The sequence below is a fragment of the Lolium rigidum genome, chromosome 2, assembly GCF_022539505.1.
Source record: "Lolium rigidum isolate FL_2022 chromosome 2, APGP_CSIRO_Lrig_0.1, whole genome shotgun sequence".
Classification (NCBI taxonomy): domain Eukaryota; kingdom Viridiplantae; phylum Streptophyta; class Magnoliopsida; order Poales; family Poaceae; genus Lolium; species Lolium rigidum.
Genome location: NC_061509.1, coordinates 103595677 through 103615517, shown reverse-complemented (window position 1 = coordinate 103615517; position 19841 = coordinate 103595677). Strand labels below are relative to the sequence as shown.

Here is a 19841-nt window from a genome sequence, read left to right as displayed (position 1 = left end):
GAATCGATAGGTTGGCACTTGCCACTTGGCGAAGCCCAGATTTGACGAGCAGCGGCGATTTGCACAAAAATAACCCAAAAGTGAAAGAAAGGACAGACTGACCCTCCAGCGAAACTATTTCACCCATCTAACCCTTTTGTGTGGCGCCCCTCCCATCGGCGCCACACATGCCAGTGTGGCGCCCCTCCTGCCGGCGCCACTCTTCCAGCCGACGTGGCGCCCTCGACGTTGAGCTGGTGCGCCGATCCGACGTGGCAGCATGTGTGGCGCCCCTCCCATCGGCGCCACACATGCCAACTTATATCAAGTTTTCGGTCGAAAACATCCAGGGGCTTCGGACGTCTGGGACTTAGCCGTTTTGGCGAGCCTCTACTTGTGGCGCCGATGCCACGGGCGCCACACTAGCATGTGTGGCGCCGATGCCACGGGCACCACACATCCACTTAAGTGTGGCGCCCGCACCCAGCCCGACCCTCTTTCTTCTTTCTTTCTCTCCTCTCTTTCTCTCCTCCAACTGCCGCCGCCGGCCGCCTCTCCTCCGCCCCCCACCAAATCCTCCACGGATTGGACAGATCTGGCCGGCCAAATCCATCCCCATACAATCCTCAAGGTATTCCCCTTCGTTCCCCTTCGATTCATCCAAGATTTGCTCCGATTTAATTCGATTTAGATTGGAAATGTTTGTTGTGTTTGAACCATAGATTTGTATGCATGTGTTTGAACCATAGATTTGTTGGAACCATAGATTGTATGCATGTGTTTGAACCATAGATTTGTTGGAACCATAGATGTTAAATTTTGCTATGGCTATGTATGTGTTGAAATGGGTATGTAAGTGTTGAATGTGTATGTGTAGGAACCCTAGATATGTATGTATCCTAGATTTGTGGACGAACCCTAGGCATCAAATTTCATGAATGTGTATGTGAAGGAATAACTCATATGGTGTTCTATCCCTAGATATGAATGTATATGTATGTATTTGATGTATTTGTGATGGCTTATTTGGATATATTCTCATGTATGCATTGCTCATAATATGGTGTATTTGTGTAAACATGTAGGATGGTGTGGCTCCTAGATCAAGAGTATGACAGGGATCACCGGGCTGTTCATATGACGGAGAGGACAACGGATCTTCACCCTTTGAAGATTCGTTACCATGGCACGATGGATATACCGTATGACGAGAGGTACACGGAGTTCATCCAGCCTACCGGTCTTCTCCCGTTCATATCCCTTGTAAGCCGTGGGGGCCGAACATGAACGCCGCGGCACTCACCGCTCTTGTCGACCGGTGGAGGCCGGAGACGCACACCTTCCACTTGAGGGCCGGCGAGATGGCCCCTACTCTCCAGGATGTTTCCATGATCCTTGGACTACCTATTCAGGGCGAGCCACTGTGTATGAACACAGCTTCTGATGGGTGGCGCCAGCAGATGGAGGCGCTTATTGGCAAGGCTCCTCCGGCGCCAGCAAATCCAAAGGAGAGAGTTCCCGCCGGCGCGTCTTTCTCTTGGATCAGGACTAACTTTCGATAATGCCCGGACGGGGCCAACGAGGACACTCGGAGGACGTACGCCCGCGTGTACTTATGGTACATGATTTCGAGGACTCTCTTTCCTGACAGTGGGGGGAAGCTGGCCCATTGGTGTTGGCTGAAGGCGCTTACGGTGTTGGACCACCGGTGGAGTTGGGGAACAGCGGCACTTGCCTACCTCTACCAGCAGGTGATGACTTGTTCTATGTACTATTTTCCTATAGTAGTGTGCTAGACAAAGTACTAACCAAATGTCTTATGTACGCAGTTGGACGAAGCTTGTCGCGGGACTGGGAGCAGGACTGGGAGCGGCGGTATTGGAGGATGCTTGCTCCTACTTTCCGTATGGAGCTGGGACCGTCTATCAGTTGAGCATCCCAGGGTACTCAACGAGAGGCCATGGCCTCATCACCATGAGAACCTTGATCGGGAGCCGACTTGGGCATACCTTTGGGACAATGTCTCGGAGATGACGAGCGATCCAAAGATCATGTACGGAGCAGTACACTGCGGAGTTGGGCACTCTTACCGCTGAGCAGGTAACCGATCACTCTTTTGCAATCCTAGTTTTCATTGATTCTACTGGCATGTTGTAAATTCTGAAATATTTGTATGCTGCAGGTGGAATGGGAGCCATATGGTACCTACTACCGTATTGGCGCGGGGATGTCTGACCTCAACCACAAGTGCACGGAGGAGGCGCGGTTCTGGCGTATGCGCTGCCCACTCATATGCATGTGGCTTGTTGAATACCACCAGCCGCACGAGTGATGAGACAGGTTTGGGCTGTATCGGAGTGCCCACCTCGGTGGCAAGACACGGACAAGGCGCTTCATAGGTAAACTTCTGGAATCATGCGATGGAAGATTCTTGATAGAAGAGGTAGAATCTAACTTCTTGATTCTTGCAGGCTTGATAGGCAGCGGCAGAGGAAGATCACAAATTGGCCAGTCCATCATAGCGGCCACGTCGCAGCGTTCCAACACTGTTTGGAAGCGACACGAACTGCTGGCCCTGTGGAGATTGTGCCTCACGACTTGGCCGCTTTCAACAACTACCTCCAGTGGTTCCATGAAAACACGCGTATCGAGTTAGTGAAGCACGCGTATGCTGAGCACATCTTGGACGACCCCATTGAGTTCGATGAGGTTGCGCAAAGCCAGCACGACACCTTTGCTCGCAGAGGGAGATCGACTTCTATTGCTTCCGAGCTGAACTTCGTGGTAATGGATTCTCTCACTAACTAGTACATCATCTAGATTGCCATGTGCTCGCTTAAATTGTGTATGCTATGTTTGTCACAGCGGACGGAGATCACAAAAACAGCTGAGGAGTGCGAGATTATGTGGGAGCAGAGCGGGAGAGATGAAAAGCCTATCGGACCGTTGCGGCATTTCATTAAGGTATGATCACCAACTTTGAATGTACGCTATTATGTTCTGGTGGCTTTGTAACCATGAGTTCCATGACGCAGAACACTGCACGAAAGATGCGGCGGTTAGCCAACTTGCTAGGTTGCCGCGACACCGAATTCCTACATCTTCCTCTTCTGAAGAGCCGGAGGTATGGACTATTTTGTTGCTGTCAAACATGTTCTTACTAATTTCAACTTTTGTAATCTCATGTGTTCATGTTTGTGAAGATTCCTGACGACGGCGAAATTTTGAGTCAAAGCATTAGTCGCGGCAAGAAGCAAGCCCCACGGTCTGCTTACCAGTTGAAGCCAAGGGGCAATGCTCCAAACCGGTACACTCCGGAAGATTATGTCAACCGAGGAAAGAAGGTTGTCATTGAGGAGGATGAGGCGCCACCGCGGAGATCATCTTTGAGGAGGATGAGGAACGACGAGCCCTTATCTTCAGAGGAGGAGGAGCAGGAGGAGCAGGAGGAGCAGCAGCAACAAGAGCCACGGCAGCGGACGAAGAGGATGGCCGTCCAGAAGCAGCCCGTGAGGACGACACGTCGAGGACGACACTAGGATGTGCTCCGTGTTGTTGTGAACTATATCTTCATAAGTATCGAGTTGTGAACCCTATGTCATTTCGAACCATGTCTGTAATGCTACTTGTTGTTTGAATCTACTTGCTACGATGTGAGCTATGAAGTGTTATATGTGTATGTTCTGAAATTGCTACTTGTTGTGTCCAATGTTGTACTCAAAACTGTTGGAGTTTGGTAGGATTTTTCAGGTTTTTAACACAAGTCAATGTGTGGCGCCCTTCACAGTGGCGCCACACTGCACTCGTGTGGCGCCCGCGGCATCGGCGCCACACATGCCAACCTATATCAACTATTGGGTCGAAAACATCCAGGGGCTCCGGACGATAAGTCCTTAGCCGTTTTGGCGAGGCTCTTTGTGTGGCGCCCGCGGCATCGGCGCCACACATGCTAGTATGTCGCCCGTGGCGTCGGCGCCACACATAGAGCCTCGCCAAAACGACTAAGTCCCAGACGAATTGTCTCACAGTATGTTTTGGGCAATTGTAAGGGCATGTGTGGCGCCGATGGGAGGGGCGCCACACATGCTGCCACGTCGGATCGGCGCACCAGCTCAACGTCGAGGGCGCCACGTTGGCTGGGAGAGTGGCGTCGGCAGGAGGGGCGCCACACTGGCATGTGTGGCGCCCATGAGAGGAGCGCCGCACAAAAGGGTTAGATGGGTGAAATAGTTTGTCCGGAGAGTAGTCTGTGCTTTTTTTTAAGTTTCGGGTTATTTTTTGCAAATCGCCACGAGCAGCAGCGTGCGAGGCAGCATGTTTCTCGTTCTAGATGACGCACGGGTGTCTCAGGCTAGGATCACGAGAACATATCCATCTCAGGATTTCAGCACCACTGCATTACTACCCAGCCGAGTATTTGGAGGCATATAAATGTCAGTTAGCAGTACTTTAGCCGTCTATCTTTCCCCGGTTTAACCGTTGTAGTACCACACTTCAACTGAACCTGAAGGAATTATTTTTGAGGTTTTTGGGAAAAACAGTATTAATCTGGTATTTCTATATGATATGATAACTGACAAACTGAAATTATTGTGACGCCCCGGTCGTCATGTTGTACCACAAAATGATATATCCAGGTTACAGAAGAAGGCATTCAGGATTTGAAACATCTTGTGGAAAGTAAACCACCCAAATTATTTCCTGAAAGAACGCGTGCAGGATCCTGACACGAGGCACACAGTAGCTGCCATGTTGACAACTGACTATCTGACAACACAACATCGACAGCGATATAGGAGTGTAGTATAAGGTTCTTGTTTCGGACAGAGAAAACAGGCAGGCAAACATCATATTTATTGTTTACAGCAGCGCAGTAGCAGCAACATCAACATTTGAAGTAATGTTCCTGATATATACTGATAGGAACCTCCAACAGGAGTAACTCTGGACGCGCCGTCGAATACCAGCAATATGGACTTCCAATACAGACTTGTAATACAGGACCTAGAACTCACACTTGACCACCTATTATGTTACCTCTCCCCTTTTATTTTATCTTACAGGGGAGATTAATTACTTAATACGAAGAGAGCATGAGGACAGTTCACACAATCACACCATAGTTTTCACACAGGAGAACAGGAGCAGAAGATAGATACTTGCCACATGTAGCGAGTCATACCAAAGTGGAGGGCAGGCGATGAATTTTGAGGGCACTAGAGCCAGTTGCCACGACCAGGGATGCTTGCTTCCAAGCCATTCACAGGTCTGCGGCTGCGAGATGCAGAAGTGCTAGCCTCCGCATTGTTGGTGGATTCGTCACCAAAGCTCATGCCATTAGCAAACATGGACATAATGCTTCTGCCACCGTGTACCCGACGCTCAGGAGCCGGGACCGGCACACGAGAAGGAGCCTCCACTGGACGCACAAAGATGTTTTGCCTGCTTGTTTCAGTATGTGGAAGGCAATCTCCATGGACAAGGGCACCCAGTGTTTGCCCCCCATGAATGCGATCGTCATCCAGCAGTGGGTTATGATGGACACACATACCCATTTTTCCTCGCGCAAGGCGATCGCAAGGAGGGCCTCCAAGGTCAGATCCCCATGAACAGCGTTTGCCTCCTCCGTGCGCCTTACAAAAATCAGTGCTTCCCTGTGCACTTTTATCACAGCCAGCAGATTTGCATCTCTTGCCCCCGCCATGACCAACACAGCGATCGGTACGGCCTCTTGCGCTCTTGGTGCATCCTTCTACTACACACCTCTTTCCACCTCCGTGTGCGACACAGAAGAGGGTGCCGCCATGAACACTTTTTGTGCAACCTTGAGTTGCACAACGTTTACCACCACCATGGCCTTTGCAGAATGGTGTGCTTCCTTCGGCGCCCTTAGTACAACTAGGGTGCGTGCATCTTTTGCCACCACCATGAGCTTTACAGAAATCAGTGCTGCCCTGTGCCCCCTTGCCGCAACCAGCCTGCAGACAGCGACGACCACCTCCGTGAGCAATGCATAGGCCTGAACGCCCTTCTGCGCTCTTTGTGCAGTTGTCCTGTTGGCACCTTTTTCCTCCACCATGTTTAATACAGCGACCAGATTTGCCTCTGGCTGCTCTTCTGCATCCTTCATTGATACAACGCCGACCACCGCCATGGGCGATGCAGAAATCAGTACGGCCTTCTGCGCTTTTGGTGCACCCAAGATGGTCGCAGCGCCTACCCCCTCCATGAGCTTTGCAGAAGATGGTCTTGCCCTCAGCCCCTTTGCTGCAGCCATCTTTATGGCACCTTCTACCTCCACCATGAGCAATGCATCGCCCTGACGAACCTCTTGCTCCTTTTACACATCCCAGATATGAACAAACTTTTGTGCTAATGCTGCGGTGTGGCAGACTGACAAACCCCGAAGTATAGGATGCTGGACTTTCTTGTGGTTGGAGAAATGTTGGCAGACCTTGAGTTTGGTTAGAGCTAGCTGGGAAAATTTGTCCAGGAGAAAATCCAGCCATCTGTGCAGAACGAAGATAAGAACGGACCTGGCCACCATCTGGTCGGTGTAGCGATGTAGATCCTTCATCAACTGTTTGGACAAAGTCCATAATGCATGGCTGAAGATATGTATTATTCTGTATAGTTGCTGCACTTAGATCTGCCCCAGTAATAGAAGATTGACATGGCCCAACAGACAAAGATAGCTCAAGATCAAGCCCAGATTTCCCCATAGTCCTTGTAAAATCACAAGCCTGCTTATCCAGCGTGGAAGTACCTTCATTGCCCAGAGTAAAATAACTTGAACCCAAATCAACAGAAGAATCATCGCCACTGCCCTTAGCAGAAGAAATGGTGGAACTAGTACGCATGCTTTGCTTGCTAGAATCGGAGCTTGATGAATTTCCGAGAACGAGCGACAAGCCATCGAATTTTCTCTTGGTCCCTCTTGGCAGATCGTACGAACTGCCCTGAGCTAGCACATGAACCTGACTAGAACTAGCAGTTGGATGGCTGGCTGAACAAATGATAGGGAACTCATTCACATAGGCATTTGGATTGGAGAAGCTTATGTTAAACGCTGATGGCCCAAGCCTGGGGTCCATTGTTCTCAGTGGCAGTGACTATCTCCGGTGCCCAAGCCCAGCCAACCTCTATGGAAAAGACCAGCTTAAATAATGGTTAACAAAACTATCAAGTTAGAAATATAGCATCTAGTACTCCATTTTGTCTTCGCAGCCTCCGCTCACAAACCCTGAAGTGTCCCTACGATCCATTTTCCAGCGCTCTAAGTAGGGAACTGCTATTTATTCACAGAACACTGATGATGCTACAGGCCAGAATACCAAGCCAGGTCTTTCATCTGATCAAGTGAGATATGTTCTGCAGACAGTAAAATGAGTCAAATAATGCACAAATTCCACAATACAAAAACAAATTAACATAGTAACAAATCAAAGGAAAAGGGCTTCTTTAGGTATTCAATTCCATATAGTACTACTATCTGGAGTATAATGCCGACTCTTGCTATATGCTATGGAATATAATGTCGACTCTTACTATATTCAAACCTAGAATGGTTAACATGACAACAAGATAATATGACTTAGATTGCTCTGAAATTTGGTACGGAGTATAACATTGAGGGAATGAAAATACAACCCCTTATTGTCGTAGCAAGCCTATTGGCAAAATAGAGAGATTCTGATCGAGTCGAAAGATCTTAACCACCTATAAAAGGTACAAGTTGCGGAAACTAAATGACCATAACCACCTATAGTCACATCTGATGGCTCATAAATTAAGTTAGACCCTTACAAATTACCTCATAATTTAAAAAATTAAGAGTTTTAAAGGAGAGTAATATTCACATATAAGAGTTAATTCATTATCTGCTCTATTCTCACGGTACCAAGCTTTCTTGGACTCCTACAAAGGCCCAACGCCAATGACCAAAAGAGATGATTCACTTCACTCTATATTGAATACTACATATATCATCCAATATATATTTGTAACGTGCATTTGACGTGTAGATTTGGTATATCTAAAAATGAAAGTCTATCTACCAAAGTGAGATTGTACTACATGAGACAGTTAAAAAATATAATAATGAAATAGCAAGGGCACTTAACAGTTAATACCCTAATATAACTATCATATCATTTTAATAGGGGAAGTTGGAGCTTCTGGGCATTACCTGGGAGAATGAAATAGCAAGGACGTATTTGAAGCAGACAATCGGAAATTCCAGCAACTGTGTCTGCAAATTGAAAAATACAAGCCAACGCAACAATCAATATAGAATCTCTACAAATGTATCGTTCCCCCGCAGAAAATTAGGTAAAGTAGCTAAGAATTTAACAACAACTTCCAAAGATGAACATAACATTCCTATGGTGAAACAAATATGGCATATCTCTAGCTTTGAAAAAGCAGGGATTCACCAACTGACATAGTTATGTACAATTTTTTATTATCAGGAATACCAAAGCTTAGAACTTTACAGTAGGATGACGAATATTAGCATAAGTACCCTAATCCTTGGGAAAGGGGGAGAATCGGTATATGTCTACCAAAAAAGGGACCATAGCAGACATCTTTATATTTTAGGCACCCGCAAATCGCATATGAGAAGAATATTCAAAAAAAAAACAGAAACTGGGTTTCAATCTTTAGCCAGATAAACCACAAAAGAAAATAAAGATATCTAAAGCACTGACTACTAAAAGCAGACATCTAATGATGCTATCACTTTGCAAGCTACGATTGTGGATGAAAGAAAGATCCAATAAATGAACTTACAAACGTATCAGCTTTATACACAATTAACTACTAACAAAATGCCTAACATGTTCATTAGCACGGCGAAAAAGATGACTCGTCTAAATATAGAACAGTAGGTTACACCCAATGTTCTCCTTGCTAATGTAGAAAATGCATGAACATTTCTATTTAGCTACTGGTGCTGTGAATCATTCAGCTAGAAAAAACTACTTGAAGCGCTCGATAGCCACATCCAGAAAGTTCTGGATTTTCTCTTTGCACAGAAGTTATTTTACATAATACTATTTTCGACTGTAGCTTTGTGCCGTAAACATGGTACTAAAGTTCTTACAGACACAACACAGTAAATAGAATCCTAGACTAAATCCAGCTTTTATACAAAGAACAGAGGATATGAGTTCACTAGAATAACAAACCGAACAACTACTCCAAACATAAGAACGCGAAATTAGAAGGGGCATAATTTACACTCCTCTAATGTCTAGGCTCACAAGGGGACCCAGAATTCTCCCCGTTGGCAGCTAATCAGTACAGCAGCAGAAACACAATGAATTCTCAAAACAAAACACCATCAAGCAAGCCTCACATCAGAAACGATCGGAACTGTACAATACTAGGTAGGTGCATATCAACATCAAGGACACGGGTATCTAGCTTTAAATGAACCTCCTAATTGGCCCAAGAACTAACAGATTCAGAGCAACACGGCTACGAAATTTGAACGCTCCTGCACTATTGCCTGAAACCTAAAGCACGGCCTAGAATGAAGAGCATGTGAGACGAACCTCGTCGTATCTCTCCTGAAAACGAGAAGCAGGGCTGGAAGAGCTTTTCCTTGAAGCACCCCCGCACGTATAAATACTACTACTAGGAGGGAGGAGGCGCACGCGCGCGCGCGCGCCGCCCGGAAATTGGGCAAGAAAGTAAAAGAAATTGCGTGGAAAGAACGAGGAATTAACCGCCCCCACCGTAAAAACGACGGCGGGAGGAGGCGTTTACCTCGCGGGGAGGAGGGACCGAGGCCGGGGCGACGGCGGCGGAGGCCGGGGTCCTTTTCCTCTCCGCCTCGGCGACGGTGGAGGGAAAGCGAGTGGCGGCGATGCGATCTCGGGATGGGGAGAGGCGGAGCAGAGACGACGAGAAAGGAGGGGGAGGAGGAGCTTGGAGATTAACGGCGGACGAAAAGCGACTTTCCTTTTTTCTGTTTTTTCGTTCGTCGGAGTGCGTGGTGATACTGTGGCAGAGAGACTGGTGGCAGAGTATCTTTCCTACAAACATTTGCATGTAGGCCATCGTGGTTGTTTCAAATTATATTATTGTCTCCATCGAATCTCCATCTTCACAAAAGATTTTGGGGTATCTTTGATTCTTTTATACAAATTCTGGAGTATTTGCAACTGTTACGAATTCTTCCTACATCTGAATGTTTGATTTATAGCATTTAATCTTGTAGGAATTTCCACAAAATAGCACCCTAAGCCTTTGAATTTACTCTTTGCCCAGGCTTCAAAATGTTCTTGGGTGATATGATGTGTATTTTACACAACATATTATAATATAGTTTTAACCAACTCAAACATGTTGCATAGTCTTTTTTTCCCCGGGAATACAATCAAATTAACTTTTTGTGCAGATATATTTTGTATGATGCAAACATGTGGTGATATTCCAATCATGTGTTTTTTTGAATCAAGTGAATCGATAAAAACTCTAATACTCCCTTTAAGACTTATGTGATCTCTGGGGACTTAGAATATAGAACAAATGCTTCCACTCGCTACTTTTTTTTCCTTTAAAAAAAGACTACTCACTAGTATTTATTGTACTGCGTCCTTAATAGTATTATGTAAGTCTTAGTGTGTAGGCACCACAGAGATGACACATAATAAGCTTAATATCATGTATGCACCACAATTAGTATACTTAGCTTTAATGTGTTTTTCCGTAATATATAATCCATAAATTGAGCTTGCTACGTTACTTTTCTTAGTATTCATAAATCACATATTAATAATTTATTTTGATTGTTCTCTCTAAAGCACGGTCATGCACATTTTATTAGTTGGCATCATTTTTTTTGACCATGTCTTAGTTGGCAGCATTGAAGCACAAGCAATATATCAAATTATGTACCTTCACATGGTACCAAAAGCTACTTAAAACAATGCACTGAACGAACATAATAGCGTGAAGGAACAAGGAGAAGAAACAGCGTCCCATAAACAAAACTATAATAGCAAGAACAAGGGAACAAACTCCAAGGGTTGGATGATTCTAATGTGCTCTACTTGCTAATTAAATATAGATAGGATCATAGGAGCAAAGCACAAAGTTGGCCGGGTTCTACGTTAGCATAAGAATGCTTCCCCCTTGTAGTGCTAGAAGACTTAGGGTGCGGTATGGATGTCATATAATGTCTGAACTATAGTTGGGGCTTGTTCATCCTAAATGTGGCCCTTAGCCAAACTGTAAACCACATCTGACCCTTCGAAAAACTTTTGAACTTCTATGCCTCCTGTAGTGTAATATCCCAGGTAACGGGGTTACAAAAAAATAGAGGAAACAGATGTGTGCATTGCATTCATGCATAGAAAATCTGGGGAATTTTTGCGCTTTAAAGTAAAACAGTCACAGTAACTGAAGTTTCACTTGACCTTTGTGGAATTGAAGTAGCTCATCAAGGCAAGCGCTATAAACCTCAATGTGACTCTATTAAAACATTGTTTTGGGTAGAGATAATTTGATCTAAGGGGTTAGATCAAATGGAAATACAATCAACACAAGAACTTATTAATCAAGGATCAACTACTTGATCTTATTAAAGATCACAACATGATATTCCTTGCCATACCATATGAACATCCATTTAATTGGAAATCAAGTAACAATAATTGGAGAAACTATTCTTCACTTATCTTCTCCATGTCTTAAACAAATCCATGATCCTACCATAAACCTCATGGTATTCATTCTACTTTATTCCCGGAAACAAGATAAGGAGATTCAACTTAAGAAATATATATTCTTCTCTATTCCAAATAGTTTTACATCAAACCTAGAGAGGTGAGAGTTCTATTATAATTATTAGAGAAGCAATAACAAACCTTGAGCTAAACTTTGGATATACATCCAAGTACTCAAATCATCATCTTTAAGAGGAACCCTAGGATATTATTCAAGACATTCCTAGAGAGAGAAACCATTTATGTTAAACATAGATATTGATGATCACATCAATCCCTATGGAGCCTAACCTTAAGTTAGTATTAAAGTCCTTTCCAAAATGAGAGAGACCATTGATACCACTCTTAGCTTTACCTATTTAAGAATAAAGGACAACCTTTGAATTAAAGTATTAGGTTGAAAACCATTTCCCTTGGAGTGGTGAGATAACCTAATATCACATGAAATAATATCATACCCTGAATTGATGAGGTGAGGAAGAGACTAACCCAATTAAACTAGACAAATGAAACCTTAGCCTAGATACCTAAGGAGATATTAGGAGTACACCATAAACCCTAGAATAACCATTCCTAAATGAGAAAGCTCAACCTATGGTGTTATACTCAAGATAATTAAGACAACCATAACCATGCCCATTCAAGAGACTACAAAAGAAAGTATATATTTACTTGATCAAGACAACACTTGATCTTGAGAGTGAGAAACCTAATTCTTGAGAGATAACTTTGGAAGCCAAACCTTTGATCATTACAAATTGGGTAATGATCATATACTCTAAGAATTGGGAGTAGAAGCCATTCGTAATAGTGGACCAAGATAATGCCATAATCATGAGTTGGAGAAATAGAAGGATAAGCCAGAAGTTAAACCCTATATGATAAATAGATATAATTCACCACATGAAATTATAGGGAGATCACTAGTAAGTAACCCTAGGCCCATATCTCAACCCTAACTTATAAATCACTTGGTGATCATAAGTAGAATCCTACCACATTTATATTCCACCTATTCTTCACTTAAGAACCACAAGAAAACCTTTAGAGTCAAACTCTATACTTTATATGGTGAGAAACCATCCATCCATATGACCAAAGTTAACTATAAAAAGAACTATAACCACTGTAGTTATTTTAATGATTAATTGAGAATAATAATAGAAGTTAATTGGTACAAGATAAAACCAATTCTCAAATCCTTAGCAATTAGGGAAGCACATGAAATATTAAGCAAGTAACCACTTTATCATGGTTAGGGGAGATTAACCCTAGCACATGCAATATAATGTCATCCCAATTCTATAAACTAGAATTGTATCTCAACCCTAGTTTGTGTATCACTTGGGTGATCACCACTATAAACCTAATTCACATTTGAGTTCCAAACCAATTGCCATTAGGTAAATATCACTAGAACCCTAGTGTGGCATATTAATAAAATCTTATGCTTCAATTATTAAACCTGAGAAAAAACATTGTGATACATCTTATAATTAAAACCACAAGTGTAATTATCAACCACTTATCTATTTAATTAAGACCCAACCTTGAGGAGAGTAATATCTACTCTAGGTATTTCAAAGTGTTAATAGACCATAACACCAATGTTAATTTTAATAAGGGTTATCAACAAACCTACAAAACCTTAATAAAAATTGCTCACATAGAATAACATGCAAGTGATTAATTAGTCAAATAGGAACTAAGATATAATAACAACTTCAGAAATACCTTGAGAAGAAAGTATCAACTCTTACATTTCTAAATTAAAGGGAATTCATAATAAAAGGGAAATCAAAGTGAAAGTATAATTCATGTCTAATTGCTATTTTTGAATCACCCATTAGTATGTAATATAATCTACTGTGAAACACTTGTTTCAAATAGAATAATGATGTGATAGTTATCACACAACATCGAAATGGAATTAACATATAAAACACCTGCAAATAAAACAGAATTCAAATATGAATTCAAATGGGCAAATTGAAAACAGAAAATAAAAAAATAGAAAGAAGAAAAGGAGAGGAAGCTTACCAGACCTCACAGGCCACCGCAGCCCAGCACCACAGCCCACCAGGCAGCCCATGGAGCACACACAAAAGGCCAAGCCCACCAGAAACGGTCCAACTTACCGCTTCGAGCGGATAAGAGCGAGGAGGAGGTCTTCCTCTTCGTCTCGCTCGCTCGACGCGCGCAGAGAGCGCCACGACTCCGGCGAGCCACGTCCCGGCCGCCGAAGTGGACTTCCTCGACCAACGAAGACCGTCGGAGGGGTATAAATACCCAGAGGAACCCTAGCCATCGTTCTTTTCCTCTCTTTCTGCTCCAAAAATTCATCCATGCCGAAACTCTAGTCGCCGGCCATTCAACCTCGCCGTCGACTGGAGCAACCCTAAGCCTCGCCGTGACCACCACTGAGATCGCCGTCCTCGACATACTCGGCCTGCAAGAGGAATCGGTCCAGAGCAACCTGTAGATCCGTCGTCGAGCTCGTCTTCTCCGCCACCGGGAGATGCCGATTACCACGATTCCGACCATCCCCGGCCTCGCCACCAAGCCCTACGGCCTCCTGGTGAGCTCCTGCATCTCATCGTGTCCCTGGCCTGCTCGATTCTGCCCTGCATCGCCTCTGTGTCGCTGGCCCGTGCGCGCCGCCGCAGCACGTCGCCGCCGTTCACGCTCCGGTGACAATTAGGGAGCGGCGCCGCCACCATTAGGTTCCTCACCGTGCCGCGGTTCGATTAGGCGTAGTCGCTCGTCCCGGGGAGCAGCCTAGCTCCGGCGCCGTCACCGGCAACCCACCGGCAGTAAACCCCCTGGCCACGTTCCCCATTTTGACCATTCAACGCCACCGTGGTCGCTGACGTGTCTCTGGCCCACATGTCAGTGACCAGGTGGGTAGCCTAACCCGGTACATATAGTAATTTTAGTTTAAATTTAATTCCAGTAAATTACTGCAACTTCAAATGAATTTAGAAAATCCAAATTAAGTCAGAAAAATATAAATGAGATCTTAAAATTCTTATAAACGAAAATTCTACCCAATAAAAATATAAAAGGAAATTTTTATTTTCAATAAAAATTTAATTATTTAACACTTGTTATTTAAACCTTTAATTTTAATTCCAAATTTAATTAAAATTCAATAATTAACAAAAACTTCTAAAAATTAATAAAAACCAATAAGTAAATCAGGAAAATAATAAAACTAATTTTCCTTTGCTTATAATTTATTAAATCCTTAATAGGAGGATTTAAATCCTAATTAATATTTACTTTAATTATTAATTCTTTAAAAATAATAAAAGGACAAATCCAATATTATTTTAATTCCAAAGTTATTAATAACTTCAACTTTATTAATGAAGTTATTAATACAAGAATTATAGAGTAATTAGGAAACCCTAGTTCCATTATAAAACAAAGTGTTAACCATCTAATTTCAGTGGAAGCCTAAAACCCTAAATTAATTAGGAACTCTAGTTCTGTTATTACATATGAACCCTAATTTGCTTCTAACCTAAACCCAAGGTTAGAACAGGTGATCATGGTACTTCAATTCAAATCATAGAGCCACCCTTAGCAACTAAAAGACATACCTATGTCCACATAAAATGTAGAACCCTATCACTAGCAATTTAGTATTCCATGTATGCATATCACTAAACCTAGTTGATCAAGTAGGATCAACCAAGTTTAAATCCTAGCTTCTACTCGTCAAAACCATCATCCTTATTCATCCATGCTTAGCATCACACCATTGTGATGAACCCAAATAGCATCTAGGCTCAATATTTATCATTACATAACCATAGTCCACTCGAACCCTACAAATACTTCATAATTATGAACCATCCTATTTAGGAGTCAATAATTCCTTACTTAGTGGATCCAGTGAGCAAAACCTAGACAACCTCAACCCAAATTGATATACTTCTTATTATTTAAGAAGTATGTTCTTCAAAAGTTATTCTTTTAAAAAAAATAAGGAATCATCACCAACCCCGCTTATAAGGACCTATAAACCCTAGCCAGCCTATCACTAGCAAGATAAACCAACCCTGACAACAACCATGCATAATGAATTGCTTAAGATGCCTAAGCTTATTTCAACCTTACAAGCCCTAGTTGCTGATGAATCCAACTATGTTGTGATCCATCTTATACTTACTCCAGAAACTACTTGGAACCAGAATAAATTATAACAAAACACAAACCCAATTGTCATACTTGTTCTTCATTAAAGAACATGTTCTTCAAAAGTTATTCTTTTGAAGAATATAACAAGTAATCATTAACCATGCCATATAGTACTAAAACTCGACAACCGATCTTTACATGTTAACATTATGCCAATTATCATTCTTTGTGTGCTCAATTGATTACTCGTACTTTATTATCTACCCGTTCATGATACCAAGTAATCACACCCGAATAAGAACCTTGTTTGTGAATCACTCTAAAAGTGCAACACACCCTAAACCAATCATTACCACTCACTAATCCTAAATCATCGGGGTTAGGTCACGCTTAGAGCGATTGCATCTCATTCTTATGCATTATTGCATCTTTGCCAATCTTTAAGCATCGTCCTTACCGGACGATGATGCTATTTCAGAATTTGGAGTTATTGCGTATCGAAGACCTTTGCCCGCATAATCTTGCAGTCAAGAAAGGCAAGTTCATCACTTGCTCATGTCATTCGAGTATTTCTATCAAATTACTTGTAAAGTATTATGGTTATCACTATTGCATACAAACCAAAACCACTACTTTCATAATTATGAATATGACTATGTGGTGGGCAATGGAACCATGGATTGTGTTGATATGGTGGAGGTTCCATTGCAAGGGTTAATATCCATCTAGGATTAAACAACAAATGTCGCCAGTGATTCTTGTGCCGTAATACCCGTGTTAACCATAAGATCCGGAGTGGGACGGAGTAGTCAAAAGTGTTTCCACCTCTCGTTCATCAACGGATGCGCTTACCGTAGACGGTTGTATCTTGCGGAGCAATTGGTGGGTGGGGAGCCCCTTCTAATTCCCCACGGTATAGTCGTTGCTTACCGTAGACGGTTGTCGCTTGCGGAACAATTGGTGGGTGGGGATCCCCTTCTAATTCCCCACGGTAATGTGGTCTATGATGGGTTGCGACTACCGGCGAAGGAGTTTGGTTAACGAGTCCCAAACTGTTGTCGTGGTCGGGGTCCACCCTGAAATTACGGGAATAATGGGACCGACGAGGACCCAGGGTCGGGGTATGCAACAAAGGGTGGGTGTTCGAGGTAGCGGAAGAACATGATTGGCTAGACCTTATACCGGGCCTCACACCAAAGGAAGTGTGGACGGGAAAGCTGCCCGGTTGGCACCAAGGTTAAGATCTCTTATGGGTAAAGCAACACACCTCTGCAGAGTGTAAAGAACCGTGACCTGTCACTCCCTCGTTCCGGGATATGGAATCGCGAACGCGGCCGGAAAGGAGCTCCATGAAGTTCTAGTAAACCGGTGAAGGCCGACGGACATAGTTCTTCTGAATAAAAGCAACCTTTTGAAGAAATGATTATGAAAACCTGCATTGGTATTAGACTATTCTGGTCTAATGCTGTAGCTAGTGCATTAAACACCTCTTTCCTATAATGAACTTGTTGAGTACGCTCGTACTCATCCCACTCTTAAATCCCCGCTTAGATATGGAGGCATCGAAGGAGGATCTACAGTACAACTCGAAGGCCGAGGAGTCAACAACTACTTCACGAGACAGGACCTTGCCAGAAGAGTCAGATACCTCATCCAACAAGGAGAAAACCTAGAATAGCCATAGAAGGGAACTAGCTTCCTAAACCTAGCTCCTATTTAGCTAGAATCTATTCTTAGCCTTTATAGCTAGTCAAATACTCTACAAATAGAGTTCGTGATAGGATTAGACTACGAGTCGTTCTTCTGGAGTTATCCGCAGCTTTACCTCATTGTAAAGTAGGAGGTCGTGATGATCTTATGTAACAGAGTCAATGTTGTAATTCTATAGACATGCCTTGGACCCGCATATGTTTCGTTGTACCACTCGAGCGATATAATACTCGTGGAACAGTTGTTTCATTGGTATTATATCGGACTTGCATACTACACCATGCGAGTGGTATGCCGGGTCACCACAGCTTGGTATCGAAGCAAATGCTTTGACCCTAGGATTAAAACCCTTTAAAGGAGACCTATAGGATTGGTAGTGTCTATAGGAAGTCGTCTTAGTTAAACCAAATCTTTTTATGACTTGAGATGGATATTCACTTGATAATAATCCTGACACACTTGAGTCAACATTTCTTACCTATATTTCCTAAGTAATGTTAGCTAGCTAATCTCAAATTATGTAGGATACTTTTAAGACCCTAAAATAATTATGAGTAGACCACAGTTGGTATACAATACATGGTAGTCCAAAGAGAGGATACAACCATAAGGAAGATATCCTATTGGAAGATGTGTACTGATACGTCTCCAACGTATCGATAATTTCTTGTGTTCCATGCCACTTTATTGATGTTATCTACATGTTTTATGCACACTTTATGTCATATTCGTGCATTTTCTGGAACTAACCTATTAACAAGATGCCGAAGTGCCGCTGTCGTTTTCTCGCTGTTTTTGGTTTCGTAAATCCTAGTAAAGAAATATTCTCGGAATTGGACGAAATAAAAGCCCGGAGGCCTATTTTCTCACGAAGCTTCCGGAAGACCGAAGACGAGACGAAGAGGGGCCACGGGGTGGCCAAACCCTAGGCGGCGCGGCCCCCCTTGGCCGCGCGGCCCCGTGGTGTGGGCCCCCCGTGCCGCCTCTCGACTTGCCCTTCCGCCTACTTAAAGCCTCCGTGACGAGACCCCCGTACCGAGAGCCACGATACGGAAAACATTACCGAGACGCCGTCGCCGCGCGATCCCATCTCGGGGATCCTCGGAGATCGCCTCCGGCACCCTGCCGGAGAGGGGAATCATCTCCCGGAGGACTCTACACCGCCATGGTCGCCTCCGGAGTGATGAGTGAGTAGTCTACCCCTGGACTATGGGTCCATAGCAGTAGCTAGATGGTTGTCTTCTCCCCATTGTGCTATCATTGTCGGATCTTGTGAGCTGCCTATCATGATCAAGATCATCTATATGTAATTCTATATGTTGCGTTTGTTGGGATCCGATGAATAGAGAATACTTGTTATGTTGATTATCAAAGTTATGCTTATGTGTTGTTTATGATCTTGCATGCTCTCCGTTACTAGTAGATGCTCTGGCCAAGTAGATGCTTTTAACTCCAAGAGGGAGTACTTATGCTCGATAGTGGGTTCATGCCCGCATTGACACCGGGACGAGTGACGTAAAGTTCTAAGGTTGTGTTGTGTCTGTTGCCACTAGGGATAAAACATTGATGCTATGTCTAAGGATGTAGTTGTTGATTACATTACGCACCATACTTAATGCAATTGTCCGTTGCTTTGCAACTTAATACTCGGAGGGGGTTCGGATGATAACCTCGAAGGTGGACTTTTTAGGCATAGATGCGATTGGATGGCGGTCTATGTACTTTGTCGTAATGCCCAATTAAATCTCACTATACTCATCATGATATGTATGTGCATGGTCATGCTCTCTTTATTTGTCAATTGCCCAACCGTAATTTGTTCACCCAACATGCTCGTTCGTCTTATGGGAGAGACACCTCTAGTGAACTGTGGACCCCGGTCCAATTCTCTTTACTGAAATACAATCTATCGCAATACTTGTTTCTACCGTTTTCTCCGCAAACAATCATCTTCCACACAATACGGTTAATCCTTTGTTACAGCAAGCCGGTGAGATTGACAACCTCACCGTTTCGTTGGGGCAAAGTAGCTTGGTTGTGTTGTGCGGGTTCCACGTTGGCGCCGAATCTCCGGTGTTGCGCCGCACTACATCCCGCCGCCATCAACCTTCAACGTGCTTCTTGGCTCCTCCTGGTTCGATAAACCTTGGTTTCTTTCTCGAGGGAAAACTTGCTCGCCGTGCGCATCATACCTTCCTCTTGGGGTTGCCCAACGAACGTGTGAAATACACGCCATCAAGCATATTTTCTCGGGCGCCGTTGCCGGGG

At 43.6% G+C, this 19841-nt stretch overlaps 1 protein-coding gene across 2 annotated transcripts; it reads right to left on the bottom strand.

The window, feature by feature from the left end:
- Window positions 1-4807: 4807 nt before the first annotated feature.
- LOC124692189 lies at window positions 4808-9970 on the bottom strand. 2 transcript variants are annotated; one of them, XM_047225512.1, is made up of 3 exons: window positions 9754-9970; window positions 8168-8230; window positions 4808-7350 (listed from the first exon to the last, which is right to left on the bottom strand). In XM_047225512.1, exon 3 carries the CDS (start codon window positions 7071-7073, stop codon window positions 5196-5198), a length of 1878 nt encoding a protein of 625 aa, XP_047081468.1. In that variant the 5' UTR covers window positions 7074-7350; window positions 8168-8230; window positions 9754-9970; the 3' UTR covers window positions 4808-5195. The 2 variants fall into 2 exon arrangements, with proteins under 2 accessions (XP_047081468.1, XP_047081469.1); XM_047225513.1 differs by lacking the exon at window positions 9754-9970 and adding an exon at window positions 9540-9676.
- Between the last annotated feature and the right edge of the window lie 9871 nt (window positions 9971-19841).

Excerpts from the sequence above, each read along its gene's own strand:
- LOC124692189 (XM_047225512.1), bottom strand. The coding sequence starts at position 7,073 with ATGGACCCCAGGCTTGGGCCATCAGCGTTTAACATAAGCTTCTCCAAT.